This window comes from Salvelinus alpinus, chromosome 17, assembly GCF_045679555.1.
Source record: "Salvelinus alpinus chromosome 17, SLU_Salpinus.1, whole genome shotgun sequence".
Taxonomy (NCBI): domain Eukaryota; kingdom Metazoa; phylum Chordata; class Actinopteri; order Salmoniformes; family Salmonidae; genus Salvelinus; species Salvelinus alpinus.
The window spans coordinates 42,950,895-42,971,320 of record NC_092102.1 but is presented as its reverse complement, the minus strand read 5'-3'; the positions used below and the strand labels follow the sequence as shown (position 1 = coordinate 42,971,320).

Sequence of the window (20,426 nt, the reverse complement as noted above, 5' to 3'; positions counted from 1 at the left end):
TGAAAGCCATGGCCGTATAACAGGGTATGACAAACATTTAGTTTTACTGCTCTAATTAAGTTGGTAACCAGTTTATAATAGCAATAAGGCTCCCGGGGGGTTTGTGATGTATGGCCAATATACCACGGCTAAGGGCTGCGTCCAGGCACTCTGCATTGCATAAGAACAGCCCTTAGCCGTGGTATATTGGCCATCTACCACACCTCCTACAGACTTATTGCATAAGTGACACACAATGGAGGTGCCTCTAGCACTGAATTACCACGTGATTGTAAACTGTGAGCTTATTAGTCCATTTGAAGTAATTGTTTGTTCGCTGTGATTGGTTGTAGGTGTTATGATACTGATGGTTTGTTGAGACTAATTGTTTGTATGGTTGTGGCTAGTGGATGGCTACCAGGGGCCTGTTGCACAAAAGTAGAATTAAGACATCCGGGATAAATGACTCAGCTGAGCTCAATGAAGCCAAAACATGTGCGTTCAGGCTTAATTGGTTGCACAAAGACCAAGCCAGGTGAGACCAATCCTGGATAGGTGCGCGCTCACGGCTCACTCAAATAGACCCCGCCACAGATCACAGATTAACTGATTTACCATGGCAACTAGAGCCGCGTACTTTTCCCCGTCGGAAGCACAAATCCTCATGGAGGCATACGAGGAGGTAAAAGATATAATTAAGAAGAAAGGCAACACCGCCACAGTGATAAAGCAAAGAGAAAAAGCGTGGCAAAGTATTGCAGACCGCCTGAATGCGTAAGTAGTGCACAATTACACACTCACCGCTCCGCTGAAACATCACAATTACAATTCAAATATTTAATTCACATCTCCAAAAATGCAGTTGTACTGTAATTATGAAACGGTTAAATTTTTAATTGAAATGCACTGCAGATATGAGTGAAATTGTGTAAAGTAACTCCATCACACTGTATAAAGCTATGATACATTTTTTGATATTTTTACTGAAAACAAGACAAAAATACCAAGTAATTTTTTGCAGTGTGACTCCATTAAATGTGTGTGTGTGTGTGTGTGTGTGTGTGTGTGTGTGTGTGTGTGTGTGTGTGTGTGTGTGTGTGTGTGTGTAGATTAAACATGAACGGGCCAAAACGGACATGGCAGCAGGTCAAAATCAAATACAAGAACATTCTGCAGAATGGTATGGTCCCTGACTAATATTTAACAAAGCACAAGCATATATTGTACCCAGAAGGTGCCTGCTCACACATTGTCTGTACTGTTTTAGCAGTGAAAAAGAATACCCACAGACAAGGCACGGGTGGTGGGTCACCAAAGGCTGACCTTACCCCAGCAGAGGACATGGCCTTGGAGCTAAATAAAGGCAGGCCCGTCTTAGAGGGGATCCCTGGGGGGAAAGAGACGAGCATAGGTCCCTCCCAAGATGCCACCCGCTTCATTCAAGGTATGTCCTTCCATCTCTACATGGGATACAACCACATTCATATTGAATCAATTTGGACTGTCTGACTTTGGTTTACCTATTGCCTTGCAGTGTCTGGCAGCACTGTGTTCCTGTTAGAGCCACCAGCACAAGCACCAGACGATGCTGATCCAGTGAGTACTCCATCAAAGGCATACTGTAGGCCTGGCATGTCTTGTCTACTAGCTTCAATATGAATCCGATTAAATGTGATAGGGTGAAGGCCCCAGTGCAGCAGCAACAGCACATGATGGAGACGATGATGAGGAGGAGACCATCTCTCTGGATTCCAGAAGGCATGAGGTATCATGTTAAGACTGTGAAAGTACTATTTACTCTACAATGGTGAGGAGTCCTCATCAAAATCAAAAAATCTAATTTCTTTTACAGGACCCAGATGCTATACAGTGGGAAAACCAGCCTGGCAACATAGTGCGTATTAATAAAAGGACACCACATCCTGCCAAATTCCAGCTGCGCTAATTGTATTGTGTTCACAGAGCTCACAAGCTATCAGAAAGTTGTATGGCAACCACCTCCGGCGCCAAATAGAACTGGCAGACATAGACATTCAGTACAAGAAGAAAAAGATGGAAAATCTTGCACTGGAGTCCGAAATAAAAAAGAGGACAATTAGGAAACTGGACCTTGAAATAAAAAAACTTGAGAGGGAGGTGAGATATGCCTTCAATGTACACTGTATGCTAACTGTAACACAAATGTATTATTCATTATTTTTCTTTCCTCCCCCAGCTCCAAGAAGATGACACAGCTCAAAATAAAAATTAGGTATATTCTCGTAAAGTCAAGTGAGCCATGACATATGAGCTCTTATTGTGAGCACACAGGACAGTGGCATCTTTCTAAGTTTTTTTTTATTTTCCCAGCAATCAGTACAACCAAGTCATCGTTATAAGGCATCGCCCTCTTTTGCCCACCCCCCCAGCACCAGGTGTGGCCACTAGCCTATATGAAGGCCCAAAATTGTGTGTTCCTTTCTGCTCTGACAATGGCATGCCCATTCGTGCGAGATGTGGTGGATGAAGAAGCACTTGTGCTGAGGAGAGCCTTCAGGCGAGAAAGGGTCTTCAGGGACCGGTTGGACCCACTGGCCTTCCCCGATGACCATCTATATGAAAGATACAGGTTTTCTGCAGATGGCATCAGGTATCTATGCAGACTACTGGGTCCCAGGATTAAGCACCGCACTGCACGGAGCCATGCACTGAGTGTGGAGCAAATGGTTTGTGTGGCCTTGCGCTTTTTTGCTAGTGGAGCCTTCCTGTACTCAGTGGGGGATGCAGAACAGCTGAACAAGGCCACAATTTGCCGCACAATAAGGAGTGTGTGTCTGGCTATCAAAGCATTAGCAGATGTCTTCATCTCCTTCCCTGGCCACAGAAGACTCTGTGACATCAAAGAGGAGTTCTATAGGATTGCAGGTAAGAGGATCTACAAATTACAGGACAACTGTTAACACATAGTAGGATACTCATTACTTTGTGTGACAGGTTTCCCCAATGTCATTGGTGCAGTGGACTGCACACACATAAGGATAAAAGCCCCCTCAGGTGCCCATGAGGCCGATTTTGTGAATAGGAAATCCTTTCACAGCATTAATGTTCAGGTGAACATAACTTTTTGATATTGTCCATTGACGAACACTCTGCATTGCCAGTGATGTGCATTGATTGGTGTAATATTCCTCATCTTATGATTTCAGATGGTCTGCAATGCTGACTGTGTGATCAGCAATGTTGTGGCAAAATGGCCTGGCTCAGTCCATGACTCCAGAATCTTTCGGGCCTCTGAAATCTATCAGTGCCTATCACAAGGTAAGCCACACAACCCCTATTTATAACCATCATGGCTGTGTCAAGAATATCACTGTGTTTATGAGGTAGTAATGATGAGATTTTGTGTTGACAGGTGAATTCTCTGGTGTGTTGCTGGGAGACAGGGGGTATGGCTGCCAGCCTTTTCTCCTGACACCTTTCACAGACCCCCAGGAAGCACAGCAGGCCTACAACCATGCCCATGCCAGGACCAGGGCCAGAGTTGAAATGACCTTTGGCCTCCTGAAGGCACGCTTTCACTGCCTTCACAAATTAAGGGTCAGCCCTGTTAGGGCATGTGATATTACTGTGGCTTGTGCTGTCCTCCACAATGTGGCCTGCCTGAGGAAGGAGAGGGCCCCCAGAGTGCCACCAGCCATGGACTGGGACAATCCGGCAATCTTCCCTGATGACGACAGTGGTCGGCTGCTGAGGGACCAATATGTGTTGAATTATTTTAGTTAGTATGTGTGCTTTCAATTTTGGTTAAATATGTCCTGCGGTGGCAGAGGAATTTGGGTTTTTTTGGGTTCGTTTTTTGACGAATTTGGCCTCTTATGATGTTTGTGCGGTATACTGTGTGTAATACAAGGCTGCAGGGAGGCTACTGCATCCATTCATTTGTCTGTTCAGTTGATGTGTATGGATTTGTCCTGCATTTATTTTAGTGTGCAGACATGCAGGGTGTGTTATATACAGACCTTTGAATGTGTATGTATCATTTTGTATAATATGCTTGGATTCTGTGCTTTCCATCTTGTAGAGTCACTGTGACTTCAGTTTCGAAAGGAGCTGATGGTTTACCTGCTTTGTTTTGTCCTTATTCAATAAAGGAACATAATGTTACACATTGTGTTTTTATATTCATATGGAATGTGTATTTGTTTATATGACAGAGTACTAGGGCCACACTGAAGAAAAAGGATAAAGTCATACATTTATGAGGCTGGTTCTTTCTGCAGAAAAGCTACATATTGTTTTTACAGTTTTGATACTTATGACAATGTGATACTTAATATTCTGGCACATCAGCATGTCTTTGTTTATGAAACCATACTGAAGTACAATTTCACGAAATGCCCCACATCTGTCATTTTAACAACTGTCCTCCTTTAAAACAACTGGTTACAATATTATGACTTGTGTTTTTTTCCCCTCTGTGGCCCTAATATTCTATCATTTTATATATAGCCTTATAGTCTATGGGAAACTGTAAATTATCTAATGATAGCAACATCATCTAAAAATCATTTTTTATCCAAAATCATTGAAATTAATGATCACAAACGTTTAAATAATAACAGTGGGTCTAGTTATATGTGATAACAATGTATAGTGAGCAGTGAAATAACTATTGGTTTCCATTTGTGGTGACTGCTGACTGACATTAGGGATGAGATTAAATAGATCCTGGAATTTAGCCTGGTCTGGAGCAGGCTAGCTCCACAGAATAAATCTCCATGGTAATTTATACCATAACATATCCTCCTGCCCCCTATCCATCTTTAGTGCAACCGGATTACGGATCAATTGAGCCAGGATCACCAAGATATCCTGGCTTAATCCCTTATCCTAGTTTTGTGCAACAGGCCCCAGTACAGCTCCATCTAGTAGTGGCTTCGGGGATAATAGTTGTTGCCAACTGTAGCTTTAAAAAAAAATGTAACCAGGCAAGTCAGTTAAGAACAAATTCTTATTTACAATTGTGCGCAGCCCTATGGGACTCCAAATCACGGACAGGTGTGATATAGCCTGGATTCGAACCAATTATCACATGCTGCTAAGTAAAGTCATGTCTGTCCGTAGCTGGGTTAGGCTTAGCTAAAATGCTGCAGTTGTCAACAAACCATCAGTATCACCGCACAAGTATGACGAGAATGCACCTCCACCTATTATTTACTATGGCTGTGCGTTTTCCAGAGGCAGAGGGGAAGTGTTGCACAGCGATTGTGTTTGAACCAAAATTTCAGTGTCACAGTTGAGTTGTCAATCCTTTTTGCAGTCTCTGTTTTGAGTGTATGCCTAACTGGTGGCTGTGTGAATTTGGAGACAGATATGCTAGCCATTTTCTTTTTATCATTGCGTCTGAAAAAAAAATCCACGGGTTGTTGAGGAGGCATGTTCTGATGGAACCGTTACAGTTTCAATAAACCATGCATCGATATGCCGCCCTTCTCCTATACGAAGTGTAGGCTATAGCAGTAGAATAAACACCCATATAATACAGACATAGTAAAATCACTGAAGTTTCCTGGCGGTCAATTGTCTGCACGTTGGTTTCATCTGCTCAGAATACTAGCCGAGCACACCCTGGAATACAACAAAAATAGGCTGATCCTCATCTCTGACGTGTTTACTAATCTATGGACAATGTAAATAACCACATAGGATATATTTTTTAGAAAGTGTCAGGCTAATTAATATCCCGGAGAATATTATCAGGCTGCAAGTTTTAGGACTCCCTATTAGTCTAAATGTGATTCCTGCATTGATAGCCTGCTTGATAACTTTATAATAACACATTATTTAACTGTACAACTAACGTAAAATAATAGAGCTTTTGAAAATGCTTTGAATATTCTTGTTGGCAAAGAATAAATATGCTATACATAATATGCTATACATTTTTCCATCTGTTGTAATAGTAGTGTATGGGAGTTTATGTGAAAGTTCCTCCCCTGTTTTGACGCCAATAAATAAGCCAGGAGCTTTCAATGCGGAAATGTACATGACTTGCCTCACAGTGACAATGACATAAGGAACGTTCCAAGAGGTACACGCGGAACCTAGGCTAATCATCGCACTAGAGATTGGTGCGGCAAGGCGCTCTGCGTTTGTTTAGAATTGTTGTATTGATATAGTGGCCGCCCATTGCCTGCCATTTAAAAAGTTAAATTGACATCCCTAGCCGCCGCACAGATGGAGCACCTATCGAGGTTCCTAGGTCAGATGTCCTTGATAGATGACAGCAGAGCAGAGGGCATCATCTCATCGGAGTATAGTGTAAGTGAAAATCACCATACCTGTATATCAAATCAAATCAACTGTTATTGGTCACATACACATGGTATATTCTCAGGTTATAATTAATTCCCATAGAAAGACAATAAGACCAGGTAATATTTTCAGATGAAAAAAAAAAGTATGATTTAAGGCACAGCACTTCATGGGACTTTGACATTGCAATTGTATTAATCTATTGATTGCACATAACTGGTTGAAGAATGGCTAAAGATTGTGTGTACGCTGTGCATGATGTACAACATCACAGGCTGCACATCATACACTGGTCCAGTTGTAGATAAGGGTAGTAAAACTGAGAGGTATGATGATTAAACAAAGGAAAAGTAGGCTACTGAATTGTTTGTTTGAATGTTAAATCTGCAAATCATGTTGGCTACTTGCTTTCTGTATAGTATAATACAATGCATGTTGTAACTTGTTTTCTGTATAGTATAATACAATGCATGTTGTAACTTGTTTTCTGTATAGTATAATACAATGCATGTTGTAACTTGAATGCAGTTAACAAAAACCTTCTTTCAAATCAGTGGCATCTCTCTTTAAAGCACATACAGAAGTGAACCTTGGTTATTTAGTTTTGTTTTGACATTACACTGAACTGAATAGCAACATTTGCAGAAGTATATTTTGTTAAACTACTGTAGGCTATTGCTCTTCCTACATGTGAACCTCTGTAAGTGTTAAGATACAGTAAGTAGGCTAGTCCTTTTTTTCCTAATTTAGCTTCCAAAGTTCAAAAGTAAGTTATTTATTAACACTGAGGCCACTATGGGAAACATTTCCTTGTTGCAGCTAGTAGACCGTTGCGTAAGATTCTTTATTGACAATGTTCCATTGTGAGGGGTGTCAGTGCTTTTACATGCCAGCGTCAGATTGTTTTCAATAAACATGATTCTGTTGACTGTTTGTATGTTGAATTAATGACAGTAATGATCGAAATAGTAATACATGTGAACTATTTTCTAACCAGCCTCATTCAAATCAAATTGTATTTGTCACATGCGCCGAATACAACAGGTGTAGACCTTACAGTGAAATGCTGAATACAACAGGTGTAGACCTTACAGTGAAATGCTTACTTACAAGCCCTTAACCAACAATGCAGTTTTAAGTAGAAAAATAAATAAATAAAAGTAACTAATAATTATAATTCAAGAGCAGCAGTAAAATAACAATAGCAAGGCTATGTACAGGGGGTACCGGTACAGAGTCAATGTGCGGGGAACCGGTTAGTTGAGGTAATTGAGGTAATATGTACATGTAGGTAGAGTTGTTAAAGTGACTTGGCATAGACAATAACAGAGAGTAGCAGTAGCGTAAAAGAGGGGGGCAATGCAAATAGTCTGGGTGGCCATTTGATTAGATGTTCAGGAGTCTTATGGCTTGGGGGTAGAAGCTGTTTAGAAGCCTCTTGGACCTAGACTTGGCGCTTCAGTACAGCTTGCCGTGCTGTAGCGGAGAGAACAGTTTATGACTAGGGTGGCCGGACTCTTTGACAATTTTTAGGGCCTTCCTCTGACACCGCCTGGTGTAGATGTCCTGGATGGCAGGAAGCTTGGCCCCAGTGATGTACTGGGCCGTATGCACTACCCTCTGTAGTGCCTTGGGGTCGGAGGCCGAGCAGTTGCCATACCAGGCAGTGATGCAACTCGTCAGGATGCTCTCGATTGTGCAGCTGTAGAACCTTTTGAGATCTGAGGACCCATGCCAAATCTTTTCAGTCTCCTGAGGGGGAAAATATTTTTGTTGTGCCCTCTTCATGACTGTCTTGGTGTGCTTGGACCATGTTAGTTTGTTGGAGACTAAGAGACTAAGAATGTGCAAAGTGAGAAATGGTGGTAATGTAATTATGTCTATATTATGGCATGAAGAAAGCTGTGATATTGTATCAGTATTACTTCTGTCCCTATCTTCACCTCAATCTGGTCTTGAACTAGGGACCCTATGAACACAGCTACTGCCTCCCATGGAGCATCGTTACCTGTCGCTCGACAAAAGCCGCAGTGCAAGGGAATCAACTAGTTCAAGGTCTCAGCGCTAGTGACGTCAGCGATTGAACTGCCACTAGCGCACACAGCTAACTAGCTAGCCATTTCACACCGGTTACATTATCACATGCAGTGCCTTCAGAAAGTATTCACACTCCTTGATTTTTTACACATTTTGTTGTGTTAAAGCCTGAATTTAAAATGGATTACATTTCTAAATGTTTACAAATTAATTGAAACTGAAAAGCTGAAATCTCGTGAGTCAATAAGTATTGAACCCCTTTGTTATGGCAAGCCTAAATAAGTTCAGGAGTAAAAATGTGCTTAACAAGTCACATAATAAGTTGCATGGACTCACTCTGTGTGCAATAATAGTGTTTATGTCACGTTCCTGACCTGTTTTCCTTGTTTTTGTATGTGTTTAGTTGGTCAGGGCGTGAGTTGGGGTGGGCATTCTATGTTATGTGTTTCTATGTTGGGTTAAATGTGTTGCCTGATATGGTTCTCAATTAGAGGCAGGTGTTTGACGTTTCCTCTGATTGAGAACCATATTAAGGTAGGCTGTTCTCACTGTTTGTTTGTGGGTGATTGTCGCTGTGTCTGTGTTTGTTACACCACACGGTACTGTTTCGTTCGTTCGTTCGTTCGTTCGTTCGTTCATTGTTTTTTATGTTCACAAGTTCAGATCTGTTTAACGTCGTTTGTTGTTTTGTAGTTTATTCAAGTGTTCTTCGTGTTTCGTCTTCATTTAATAAATCATTATGTCTACATACCTCGCTGCGTGTTGGTCCGATCCATGCTCCTCCTCGTCTGAGGAGGAGAACGAATATGACAGCCGTTACAGTTTAACATGATTTTTGAATTACTACCTCATCTCTGTATGCCACGCATACAATTATCTGTATTCTGTAAGGTCCATCAGTCAAGCTGTCACGTTCTGACCTTAGTTCCTTTTTTATGTCTTTATTTTAGTGTGGTCAGAGCGTGAGTTGGGGTGGGCATTCTATGTTGTTTTTCTATGTTTTGTTCTGTTGTTCTATTTCTATGTGTTTGGCCTAGTATGGTTCTCAATCAGAGGCAGGTGTCAGTCGTTGTCTCTGATTGGGAGCCATATTTAGGTAGCCTGTTTTCCTTTGTGTTTTGTGGGTGGTTGTTTCCTGTGTCTGTGTTTGCACCATACGGGACTGTTTCGATTTTCGTTTGTTCATTCACTTTGTTATGTTGTATTTTTGTAGTGTTCAGTTTTATATATTAAAATGGACACTTACCACGCTGCACATTGGTCCGATATCTCTTACTCCTCGTCAGAAGAAGAGGAGAGTCGTTACACAAGCAGTGAATTTCAAACACAGATTCAACCACAAAGACCAGCGAGGTTTTCCAATGCCTTGCAAAGGGCACCTATTGGTAATAATAATTTAAAAAAATAATAATATCCCTTTGAGCATGGTGAAGTTATGAATTACACTTTGGATGGTATATCAATACACCCAGTCACTACAAAGATACAGGTGTCCTTCCTATCTCAGTTGCCAGAGAGGAAGGAAACCACTCAGGGATTTCACCCCAATGGTGACTTTAAAACAGTCACAGAGTTTAATGACTGTGATAGGAGAAAACTAAGGATGGATCAACAACATTGTAGTTACTCCACAGTACTAACCTAATTTACAGAGTGAAAATAAGGAAGCTTGTACAGAATAAAAATATTCCAAAACGTGCATCCTGTTTGCAACAAGGCACTAAAGCACGGCTCTTCAACCGTGTTCCTGGAGAGCTACTGTCCTGTAGGTTTTAACTTTAACCCTAATTTAGCCCACCTGATTATGATATTTATCTTCAACTGGGGTTGGAGTGAAAACCTACGGGAGGGTAGATCTCCAGGAACAGGGTTGTAAAACACTAAAGTATTACACAGGGTTGCAAAACACTAAAACACTAAAGTAATATTGCAAAACATTTGGCAAAACAATTAAGTTTTTTTCCTGAATACAAAGTGTTATGTTTTGGGCAAATCAAATACAACACATTACTGAGTACCACTTTTCATATTTTCAAGCATCATGTTATGGGTATGCTTGTAATCGTTAAGGACTGGGAAGTTTTTCAGGATTTAAAAAAAACGTATTGGAGCTAAACACAGGCAAAATTCTAGAGGAAAACGTGATTCAGTCTGCTTTCCACCAGACACTGGGAGATGAATTCACCCTTCAGCAGGACAATAACCTAAAGGACAAGTCCAAATATTCACTGGATTTGCTTACCAAGAGGATATTGAATGTTCCTGACTGGCCTAGTTACAGTTTTAACAAAAATCGGCTTGAAAATCTATGGCAAGACTTGAAAATGGCTGTCTAGCAGTGATCAACAACCAACTTGACAGAGCTTGAAAAAAATGTACAAGAATAATGTGCAAATATTGTAAGATCCTGGTGTACAAAGCTCTTAGAGGCTTACCCAGAAAGACTCACAGCTGGAATCGCTGTCTACATAATTACAGTTTCACATTCATGAAAGTTGCCCCCAACCTCATCTCAGCTTCGATGTTTCTTTGTGTTTGTAGAATATCCGTGATCGGACTTCCATCATCAAGAAAGATCTTGGCCTTACGACGAAAGCCGGGGCACTGAAGGACAATGTAAAGAAGAATCGTTACAAAGACATTTTACCATGTAAGCACAATGATGGAGACATAAAAAATGTTAGTGGTTTTTACTCTAATTGAAAATTAGATTATTGCTTAATATTAAACTTATCTGAACAAAAACTCATATTTTTATATAGATGACCAGACCCGTGTTCCCCTAACTCTACTGACGAATGACAATGATTCTGACTATATCAACGCCAGCTTCATTAAAGTACAGTATTGCCTTCTCTCATTCAGTAAGTCCTATTGCATTTCATTCTGCTCTGTCTGAAGCTGATTATTCTGCTATATCTCATCTGTCCTCTAGGGGGCAACAGAGACCAGAGAATACATAGCGACCCAAGGACCTCTGAGGCACACTTTGGTTGACTTCTGGCAAATGATTTGGCAGTATGATGTAAAGGTAAGGAAGATTGTATTCAGCTTTCCTATACATGTAGTACAGCTTGTACAGTAGCTCTGTTACACAGATGAAGAATGGGAAAATTGTCTCCAAATCTAATGTTGCCTCTATTCCTATCCCTGTTTTAGGTTATAATCATGGCTTGCAGAGAAATTGAAATGGGAAAGGTAAATGCCCTTTTAGTCACATTTTTATAAAAAAAGGTACAGTGGAAGTGTGAACATATTATTGTACTGTATAATTTATCAACTTTGGTGCTTGTGTCCTCTTGACTCATAATGTTGTTTCTTTCACTGTCTTTTCTTTTTTAGAAAAAGTGTGAGCGCTATTGGACAACTGTCAAGGAAACAACCCCCTTTGGTCCCTTTATTGTCTCAAATGTAAGTTTTTGTCGATATATCTTCATTATATTGTATACTGTGAAGATACACAGACCACACAACTTTCAGTTGATCCAGATGTATCTTCTTAGTTGTATTACTATTCAGGAGTAGTCCCAGACAGACGGGTTGCCTCCCACAATGTTACCAATATTCCAGCATGCACAGAGTGCTGTCCCACTAGGCACAGATGTCAATTTAACGTATATTTCACATTGGTTAAGTGACATATCATTGAAATCATTCAACCAGTGTTTGCCCAGTAGGGTTGTTTTATAGTCTGGGTTTTCCGAGAATATTCATGAAGACTTCCCTTTTTACCCAACATCCTCCACAGATGATGTGTCAGTTCCTGTGCACTATGTTTACTCAGTTTGGTTATTTCATGGCATATTGACCCACATGTTGTTGTCTGCATGAAATCACAGGCACCTGTTTTAGGAAACACTAGAACATTTTTAATTGAAATGTTATCATGTTTTTTCAGCTTGAGGAATCCAACCCAAATGAAGAAGTAGTCTTAAGGACTCTGACTGTGAGATATCATAATGTAAGTGTCCAACTGTGAAAAGGGTATTATTTTGTGTTGTTTTCCATCAGCAGCACTAGTCAAAGAATTATTCAATATCGTAGAAAAATTAATCAGTGTTATTTTCCAACAACCATTATCCACATTGGATAATCTCACATTATTTGTTGGTATCCAGGAAGTTGAATGAGCGGGAGCCAGTGAAGTCATATGCAAACCATGTTTTCTGTTTGTCTAGGAAACACGGACTATCTCTCAATTCCAATACACAGCTTGGCCTGATCATGACATTCCATACACAGCTGGTGGTATTTTAGAAATGATGGATATGGCTCGCAAAGCCCAGGGAAACAACACTAGCCCTGTTCTCATCCACTGCAGGTCTGTTTGTCCCCTATACATGACATACAGCACAGCCCCTATGATTACTGTCTGCACAGTGGACTTGTTGTGCTCCGAGAGGAAATTGTCGTGCTCAGAGACAGACTATGATCCATATGCCCATTAAAATTCCTCAATGCATATCATTCAATATTGTTTATCACAAGGCCACATGTACTCCTTGAGCTCCATGCGTTTTAATGATGCCATTTAGATGGGCTCCTGAGTGGCGCAGAGGTCTAAGGCACTGCATCTCAATGCCAGGGGCATCACTACATACCCTACATACCCATGGTTCAATCCCGGGGTGTATCACTACCGGACGTTATTGGGAGTCCCATGGGGCGGCGCACAATTGGCCCAGCATCGTCTTGGTTTGGCCTGGGTAGGCCGTCATTGTATTTAAGAATTTGTTCTGAACTGACTTGCCTAGTTAAATAAAGATAAATTGAGATATGTTAAAAATTCAGGACCTGATGGGGTCTACCGTGTCATATCCAGACTTGTGTTCATGTTGTGGACTTCTCTGGTAATGTTTGAGTACTACTATCAGAGACTGAATGGAGCAGACCATGTCATGTATTTGGTTGTGTTTTGTATTTTCAGTGCTGGTTGTGGAAGAACAGGGGTGATTTGTGCCCTGGATTATGTTCATGATCTTCTTGTGACAAAGGTATTACTTATGTTCACTGCATTACATTGATGGCATTATTTAGGGAATTGGTTTTACAATACCTTTGTAGACTGCAACTAAAAACAATAATACTTGTAAAAAAAAAAATACTTAAAAAGAATATTGGTGGGTGTGAGTGTTTTGACTAATGCATTCTCATATTTCTCCACCAGCAAATCAAAGGAGATTTCAATATCATGAAGATTGTAGTGGAACTAAGGAGACAGAGGCCATCAGCTGTTCAGACAAAGGTATTTTATTATCAGACAGAATTACATATGAGAAATTGTGTTTATTTTCTGCAGGGTATTATATATCATGCAATAAATACTGTAATTCTCTCCTGTGGAAATTATGTCTTCAATCATCTTTTTCCCATCCTTCCAACCAGGAGCAGTATCAGTTTGTGTTTTCTGCCGTGGCTTACATGTTTGAGAAGGCTTTACGGTCACCTGAGAACAACTACCAGAATCTCACCAAGGTAAGACAGAAACAGTTATCAGGTTTTTGTAATTGCTATCTCCAACCGACAGATGTCAGCCTTTTTCTAAAGACAAAATACAACACAGTATTCAACACATGCCGTACTAGCATTCATGTTCAAGCAAGCTTTACTAGAACAATAAGACATGAGAGGGCATGTAGTATTATGGGGATTATTGGCACGTCTGTGTTGCGGTCAGATGCTGCGTATACACAGGCAGCCCAATTCAGATCTTTTACCCGGTCAGATCAGATCTTTTGCCAGTAATTGGGCAGAGGTACAAGGCAAAGCTGACAGAATATGTCAGTTTGTCTGTTATTAAAAATAGAAACTAACAAAGGCCCTGTCTTTTCCTTGTGTCATCCATTTAATCTGATCATATTATACTTCCGTCTGATATTTCAATGTGATGAGTGGAGTAAAAATAACATAAAAAATGTTACGCAGGAAACCAGCCATCCCGCTTCCTCCCTATGCAAATATTGGCACATAGAAGATGATTGTTCACACATTTTCATACAGAGCCTGAACTTTAGAGACACAGTCCTATACCTCTCTGGTCCTAAACGGCTTTTTTTGTTGTTAATAGAGCAACCAACCTCTCTATGATGACGTTGAGTCTGTGAAGACCTCTCCACCGATAACATCAGCCATCGCTCAGCCACTTGAAAAAAGGTAGGAGCAAGTATTCTTTCTTTGTTCAGCCTGATGTGTGATGTGCATCGACATACACACATTAACAACAGTTTCTGACTTTAATAAGCAGCCTGAGATAATGGTATACCACAGTAAGGTGCTCCGATACATTGTGGAGATGTTGACTTTCAGTTTGAGAGAGAGAGAGAGAGAGAGAGAGAGAGAGAGAGAGAGAGAGAGAGAGAGAGAGAGAGAGAGAGAGAGAGAGAGAGAGAGAGAGAGAGAGAGAGAGAGAGAGAGAGAGAGAGAGAGTTAGGGAGCTTCCTGTTTTGTACATCTATTTCAGTTGGCTGTACAATAGGGTTTTGTGTTTGTTGGGTGTGTAGTTTTAGTGTACATAAGCTTATCAATACCAAGTCATTTATTAATATTTTGCACTATGTAACTGTTGTGGTCAAATATACACTACCGTTCCAAAGTTTGAGGTCACTTAGAAATGTCCTTGTTTTGAAAGAAAAACTCATTTTTTTATCCATTAAAATCACATCAAATTGATCAGAAATACAGTGTAGACATTGTTTATGTTGTAAATTACTATTGTAGCTGGAAACGGCAGATTTTTTATGGAATATCTTCATAGGCGTACAGAGGCCCATTATCAGTAACCATATATTTCAAGTGGTTTAGTACAATGATTCAATGACACTATACTTGCTTGTTTTGTCACAGAAACTGAAATTATGCTAGTTTTATCAACCAGGAAATGGCTGATCAATTTCTGCATAGTGCACCTTTAGTATTGCTAAATGTACTCTCTATTCAAATACAGTGTTGTCGTACACGTTGAAGATCTTGAAGTGAAAGGGACTTTAAGCCAGTTATTGTTAGTTACATTTTACAGAACTTTATGGAAACATGATGCGTGAATCAGAAGGATTTAACCATTTCTGTACAACAACAACATTCATCATGCTGCAGAGGAAGTGACACACTGGGCTGTTAACCATCACTTTCACATCCTCTTTCCTCCCTCCCATATGTTCAACTGTTACCAAGAACCCATCAGCTCGTATCACAGGCTTAAACACAAATGATCTATATCTCTGTAAACATGGTCAAAGACTCAGTAGGAAATCACTATTGTAACATTGACATTTTTAATCAATCTTAGTTTCTATACCGATATACTAATGGTAAAAATCCACTGTGGAAGCCCCAGAAAGAAAACAGACTAGATAATGAAAATTCAGTCATATGTATAATAGTTATGGCCATCTAGTGTGTAGAGCAGAAACAATAAGGCCACATTTGTACTTTTTGCTTCTCACTGTTGATGGAATTGTGGATGTCTACTCCTCTTTAGAAATTCTAGTGTGCAGCCCAGAGCGCCTCAACTGTACCAGCAGAATATGGATGACACCTATGCTGTGGTCAACAAGTCCAAACAGCTTCCGTCACCAGCCTCTTCCTCAGCTCCTCCGGCCGCTCTCCATCACTATGACAACGCAGAGCTCGGCACCCTGAAATGCCCCGCCACTGCTCTCTACAGCACGGTCAAGCCCAAGAGCAGGTGTCCTCCAGCCAATCCACCTCCAGCGGCATCACCCATATATGACACAGCTAGACCAGCCAATCACAGGCTAGCTGAGGACGCTTTAGGGAAGGAACAGAGTGGCGGTGAACAGGTCACAGGTGAGAGCATTTTAGGGAGACCAATGTGAGGCCAGCTCTGATTTTGTTTTAGTCATTATGCCCTGCAAAAAAGATCCAGTCTTTTAGAAGAGCATTGTAATCTAGATCTAGTAACATCCGTCCAATACTGTGAAACTGGGGAAATTGTGTCATGGTTATTTACGAGGGCGTACACTGTCATTTTAAGTAATAAATCAATGCGAAAAGTAATTTGAGTTCTACATTGACCACAAAGGAGCAATATTCGTTTTCCATCTTCATTTAGTTTCTTGCCAGTAACAATTCCTTGACAGCCATATTGAGCTGTTTATGTGGAAAATGTTTTACTGATTCTTACTGTTTGCTTTTCTCTAGCTGAGCGTCATTCCTCGATGGACGATGACTATGAATATGTCTCAAATCCCATCAAAGACCTGACCAACAGCTGTACTCCTGGTAGCATGGGTGAATATCTGCTTGTGTTTGTGATACTGTTATCCAATGCCATTTACTGTTACTATCCCATGCCATTATAGCTACCCAATGTAATATCAATTTCCTCAGAATCTCATGATAATTGTGACTGGATGCCAAAACAAGGCTATGTAAACTGTTAGATGTACTTGCAGGTGCCTTCAACTAATCCCAAACACATTTCTCAACTGTCCCTCAGGGTTCAACTGTCGTATTAAGAAACCCAAAGGGCCCCGGGATACCCCGGCAGAGTGGAGTCATGTGGAGAGATGATACAGCAGCCATATACCAGGCCTGGAAAACAGTCTATTCAACGTTTTACATGTTTTAGAAGCAGTGGGAATGGGCTCTTTCATAGAGGTTTTTAACTTGCTGTGAACACCTCTATGTGATCAGAAAAATCTTTATTTTGTAACCCGTTTGAGTTGGTATATTTTTCAGATCTTTTGTACCACTTCTTTATTTATTGTGATTGATATTACTGATGAAAATAAATACATTTTATGAAACATCTTTCCATTCTGAGACAGGTATTGTTTTTGGATACTACACAGGTTTTGGATCCTAACCTAAGGTTCTTCAGCTGTCCCCATAGGAGAAGCCTTTAAAGAACCATTTTTGGTTCCAGTTAGAACCCTTTCCACAGAGGAACCCTGAAGGATTCCACCTGTAACCAGAAATTATTATTCAAAGGGTTATCCTATGTGGACAGTCGAAGAACCCTTTTGGAACTCTTTTTTCTAAGAGTGTATTTACCAAATTCAAGTTCAAAGTGTTGCTATGGTGTGACGGCACTAACCAACAGGGGGCACTATAGTAACATGGGATAATGAGCTTTTCAATATTAACGAAACAGGTATTGTAAAATGTTTTTTTCACAGGTATTTATTTGATGTCTACTCATTTCTGGTGACAAGGACTTACAATAAAGACAACAATTTCTTCAAGGTTCTTTGAAATACATCTTTGTATTAGGCCTGCTTACTTACCACAGTCAATGCAGCATACATGTAGATACAACAAATGTTCTGGTGATCACATTAAAAACAATGTGCTTTACTTGAAAGCACTTTGCTGAACATTCTGTGCTGGAAATACCAGCTTTGAAGATTGACCTCTGACTTCTCTGGCTATGCTGATATTGTGTTTCAGTCACGGAAATCAATCGAAACACAACTTCTTACACTCTGAAATGAACATCTGTGTATCTGCCAGATACCAAGCTGATACTCTGTCTGTCAAAAGCAACAAAAAAAAATGAGAGAAGTCTCTATGGAGATTAAGTCAGCAATGCACTTAAATATCTAACATTATAGCTATGTTTTTGTTTACCTTTATTTAACTAGGCAAGTCAGTTAAAGAACAAATTCTTATTTACAACGACGGCCTACACCAGCCAAACCCGGACGATGCTGGACCAATTGTGCGCCGCCCTATGGGACTCACGGCCGGTTGTGATCCAATCACGGCCGGTTGTGATACAGCCTGGATTCAAACCAGGGTGTCTGTAGTGACACCTCTAGCACTAAGATGCAGTGCCTTAGGCCGCTGCACCACTCAGGAGTTTAAATGTGTGGTCCTATGTCATGTTCCTATAGAAAGTTGCCCATAAGAACATTTTCTTTTACCCCAGCCGTGGAGACCCAACGCTGGGACGGGCGTGTGTGATAGACACTTGAGGGGGTGTTGCTAATGGCCACTCTGGTTTCTAGTTGGCAGTGCATGTGGGATGTCAAGGGTTTAAACTCGGCTGGATGGCTAATCCCATTCAACAGATGCTAATGTAAAAAGACAATCTAATGACCTGTACCATGGCTTCTCAACCCAAGCCTCCAGCTATGTCATAGCAACACTTCACCCAGATTTAGCCACCACAACACACACAAACACACACACACACACATGTTCACAAATGCATTTTCACACACACACACACACACACAAACACACACACACACACACACGCACACACACGCACGCACGCACGCACGCACATTAAAATGCACTAAAGCAAATCAATATTTTGACCTTTTTTCATGATTATTTGCTGCTGTGTCTGATGTATTGACTGGTGATATTAAATCTACCTTTAGGGGATCAATAGAAACCTTACCTTATCTTATTATAAACTCATGAAAATGAATCAGAACAAAATGAGCCTCTACAAATTATAGTAACTGTCATACTGAGTGGGACGTATTTAATACATCAGACTAAGAAAAGTAGATACAGATGTAGGATCTTAATTTGATCCCTCTTTTGTTGCTGAGTATTTTCCTGCACCAAAATGCAGATGAGCTTTGTGATTTACATACATTCACTGAAAACCCACACTAACACATGGTTGCATTAACAGTATTTAACTTTTTATGTAGCCTATACTTTTGTCCAGCTAATAGCCTTACCACCGATCAAGCAACATTATGGACTAAACGTTCAAGTCCATTTGCTACAAGATTGTTTTGCTGTGACGATATAGGTCATATTAAGATCCTACATATGTATCTGGATAGCATTACATTAAAATGTCACAAGTTTTTTTGTATTTTTTAACTATTTAGAATGGTTGTTTCAGACGTTTGTTAATGTTTCCGGAGTGTACAACATAGAGAAAGTGTAAATACCGCCCTCTTAGGACACAATTGTTTCTCGTTATAACCAAGTTAACTAAAACTGTTAACAATAGTCTGTGGCCATTGTGTTAACTCCAGACATATTAGGATAGGCACTTGGAAATTGATCCTGATCTGTTTAGTCTTTTTACGAGCAAAAAAGTATTGATTAGTCGATACCTTGCATCTGATTTCATTTCCCATCTGTTTTCTTACTGAAATTACCATTCATTACATTCAGACAAATCCATTTTACAGTAGGACCTTTGCTATCTTTCAGATCAAATATCAAGGAAAGAAATCCATATATGAATAAAGAAAATAAACATTCTGTGTGAAATGAGTGTAAGGGAATTGGAGAGGGAGGGTTACGATTCCAACATGAGCCCAGGCCTTAGTGACTAGGTGTGTTGGTATTGAGTGAATAGGGCAAGTTTTGGATGTATCTTGCTCTGAGCTGCAGAGGGTTAGAGCCAGAAGAAGTGAAGTAGGGGGATGCAGGGGTGAAAGGGAGTTAGTTTGGACCGGTGTCAAAAGGTCTGTAAGACAGGAGGGAGAGAGGGGAAGAGGCTGGTTTCAATTAAAGACCTGGCAGGACTGGACGCTCAGTGGTTTGACTCTGGTGAAAAGAGGCGAAAGTTCAATAGCTGTAATGTAATCCACATAATTACATGTATTATTTATTTTACATTATGACACTTCCAAACCAACAGAAAGTCCACTGGATTACGCCATAGCGATGGAATGTGCCGTGAGTGACAGTGCACCTTTAAGGATTGCCAGGATCTGGGCATTCTGTAGCTTTCTCAGAATAACTCTGAGATAAAACATTGTCCAAGGAATGAAACATGTTTATAAAGAGTAAACACAGAAGATAAATATTTGGTAATTGGCAACAGTATGCTTCTTTATTTTGTTCATCTAACATGTGCAGTGTAGCATCACTCAGCTCCACAGTATTTTCATTTGAAGACGACTAAACAAACACCTCTTTTTGAACAAGTATGCTAGGACCCCCTTCCTGTTGTCTCCGTGTTCACTGACTCACTCCTCTCTGTCTCAATGGTTTCCTGTCTCAGGGCCTTTGTCAGTTCCCCCTCGCCTTCAACTGTAATCTGAAATCTGTCACCATCCCTGGATGTGTTTTTTCATTATTCAATTAATAAGGGATTAAGCAAAATGACAGTGTAGAGCCAAGGAGTAACTGACTTCTCTCCTCTTCAGTTTGAGAATGCCTGTGAGTTG

At 40.4% G+C, this 20,426-nt stretch overlaps 2 protein-coding genes across 4 annotated transcripts; both read left to right on the top strand.

Moving 5' to 3' along the window:
* Window positions 1–266: 266 nt before the first annotated feature.
* On the top strand, window positions 267–4,143 carry LOC139542993 (putative nuclease HARBI1). Of its 3 annotated transcripts, XM_071349038.1 has the most exons (11): window positions 271–1,159; window positions 1,247–1,423; window positions 1,514–1,575; window positions 1,658–1,744; window positions 1,832–1,873; window positions 1,942–2,115; window positions 2,195–2,230; window positions 2,329–2,883; window positions 2,953–3,068; window positions 3,165–3,276; window positions 3,371–4,143. In XM_071349038.1, exons 8-11 carry the CDS (start codon window positions 2,412–2,414, stop codon window positions 3,739–3,741), a joined length of 1,071 nt encoding a protein of 356 aa, XP_071205139.1. In that variant the 5' UTR covers window positions 271–1,159; window positions 1,247–1,423; window positions 1,514–1,575; window positions 1,658–1,744; window positions 1,832–1,873; window positions 1,942–2,115; window positions 2,195–2,230; window positions 2,329–2,411; the 3' UTR covers window positions 3,742–4,143. The 3 variants fall into 3 exon arrangements, 2 of the variants coding, with proteins under 2 accessions (XP_071205139.1, XP_071205138.1); XM_071349037.1 differs by having other exon boundaries at window positions 1,832–2,115; XR_011668583.1 differs by lacking the exon at window positions 2,953–3,068 and having other exon boundaries at window positions 267–1,423.
* A 1,942-nt stretch (window positions 4,144–6,085) lies between these two features.
* Window positions 6,086–17,082, top strand: ptpn18 (protein tyrosine phosphatase non-receptor type 18). The gene is made up of 15 exons (XM_071348997.1): window positions 6,086–6,279; window positions 10,852–10,960; window positions 11,073–11,149; window positions 11,246–11,341; window positions 11,470–11,508; window positions 11,653–11,721; window positions 12,209–12,271; window positions 12,489–12,631; window positions 13,238–13,304; window positions 13,478–13,555; window positions 13,696–13,785; window positions 14,378–14,463; window positions 15,788–16,116; window positions 16,471–16,560; window positions 16,769–17,082. Exons 1-15 carry the CDS (start codon window positions 6,196–6,198, stop codon window positions 16,840–16,842), a joined length of 1,494 nt encoding a protein of 497 aa, XP_071205098.1. The 5' UTR covers window positions 6,086–6,195; the 3' UTR covers window positions 16,843–17,082.
* The last annotated feature ends 3,344 nt before the right edge of the window (window positions 17,083–20,426 follow it).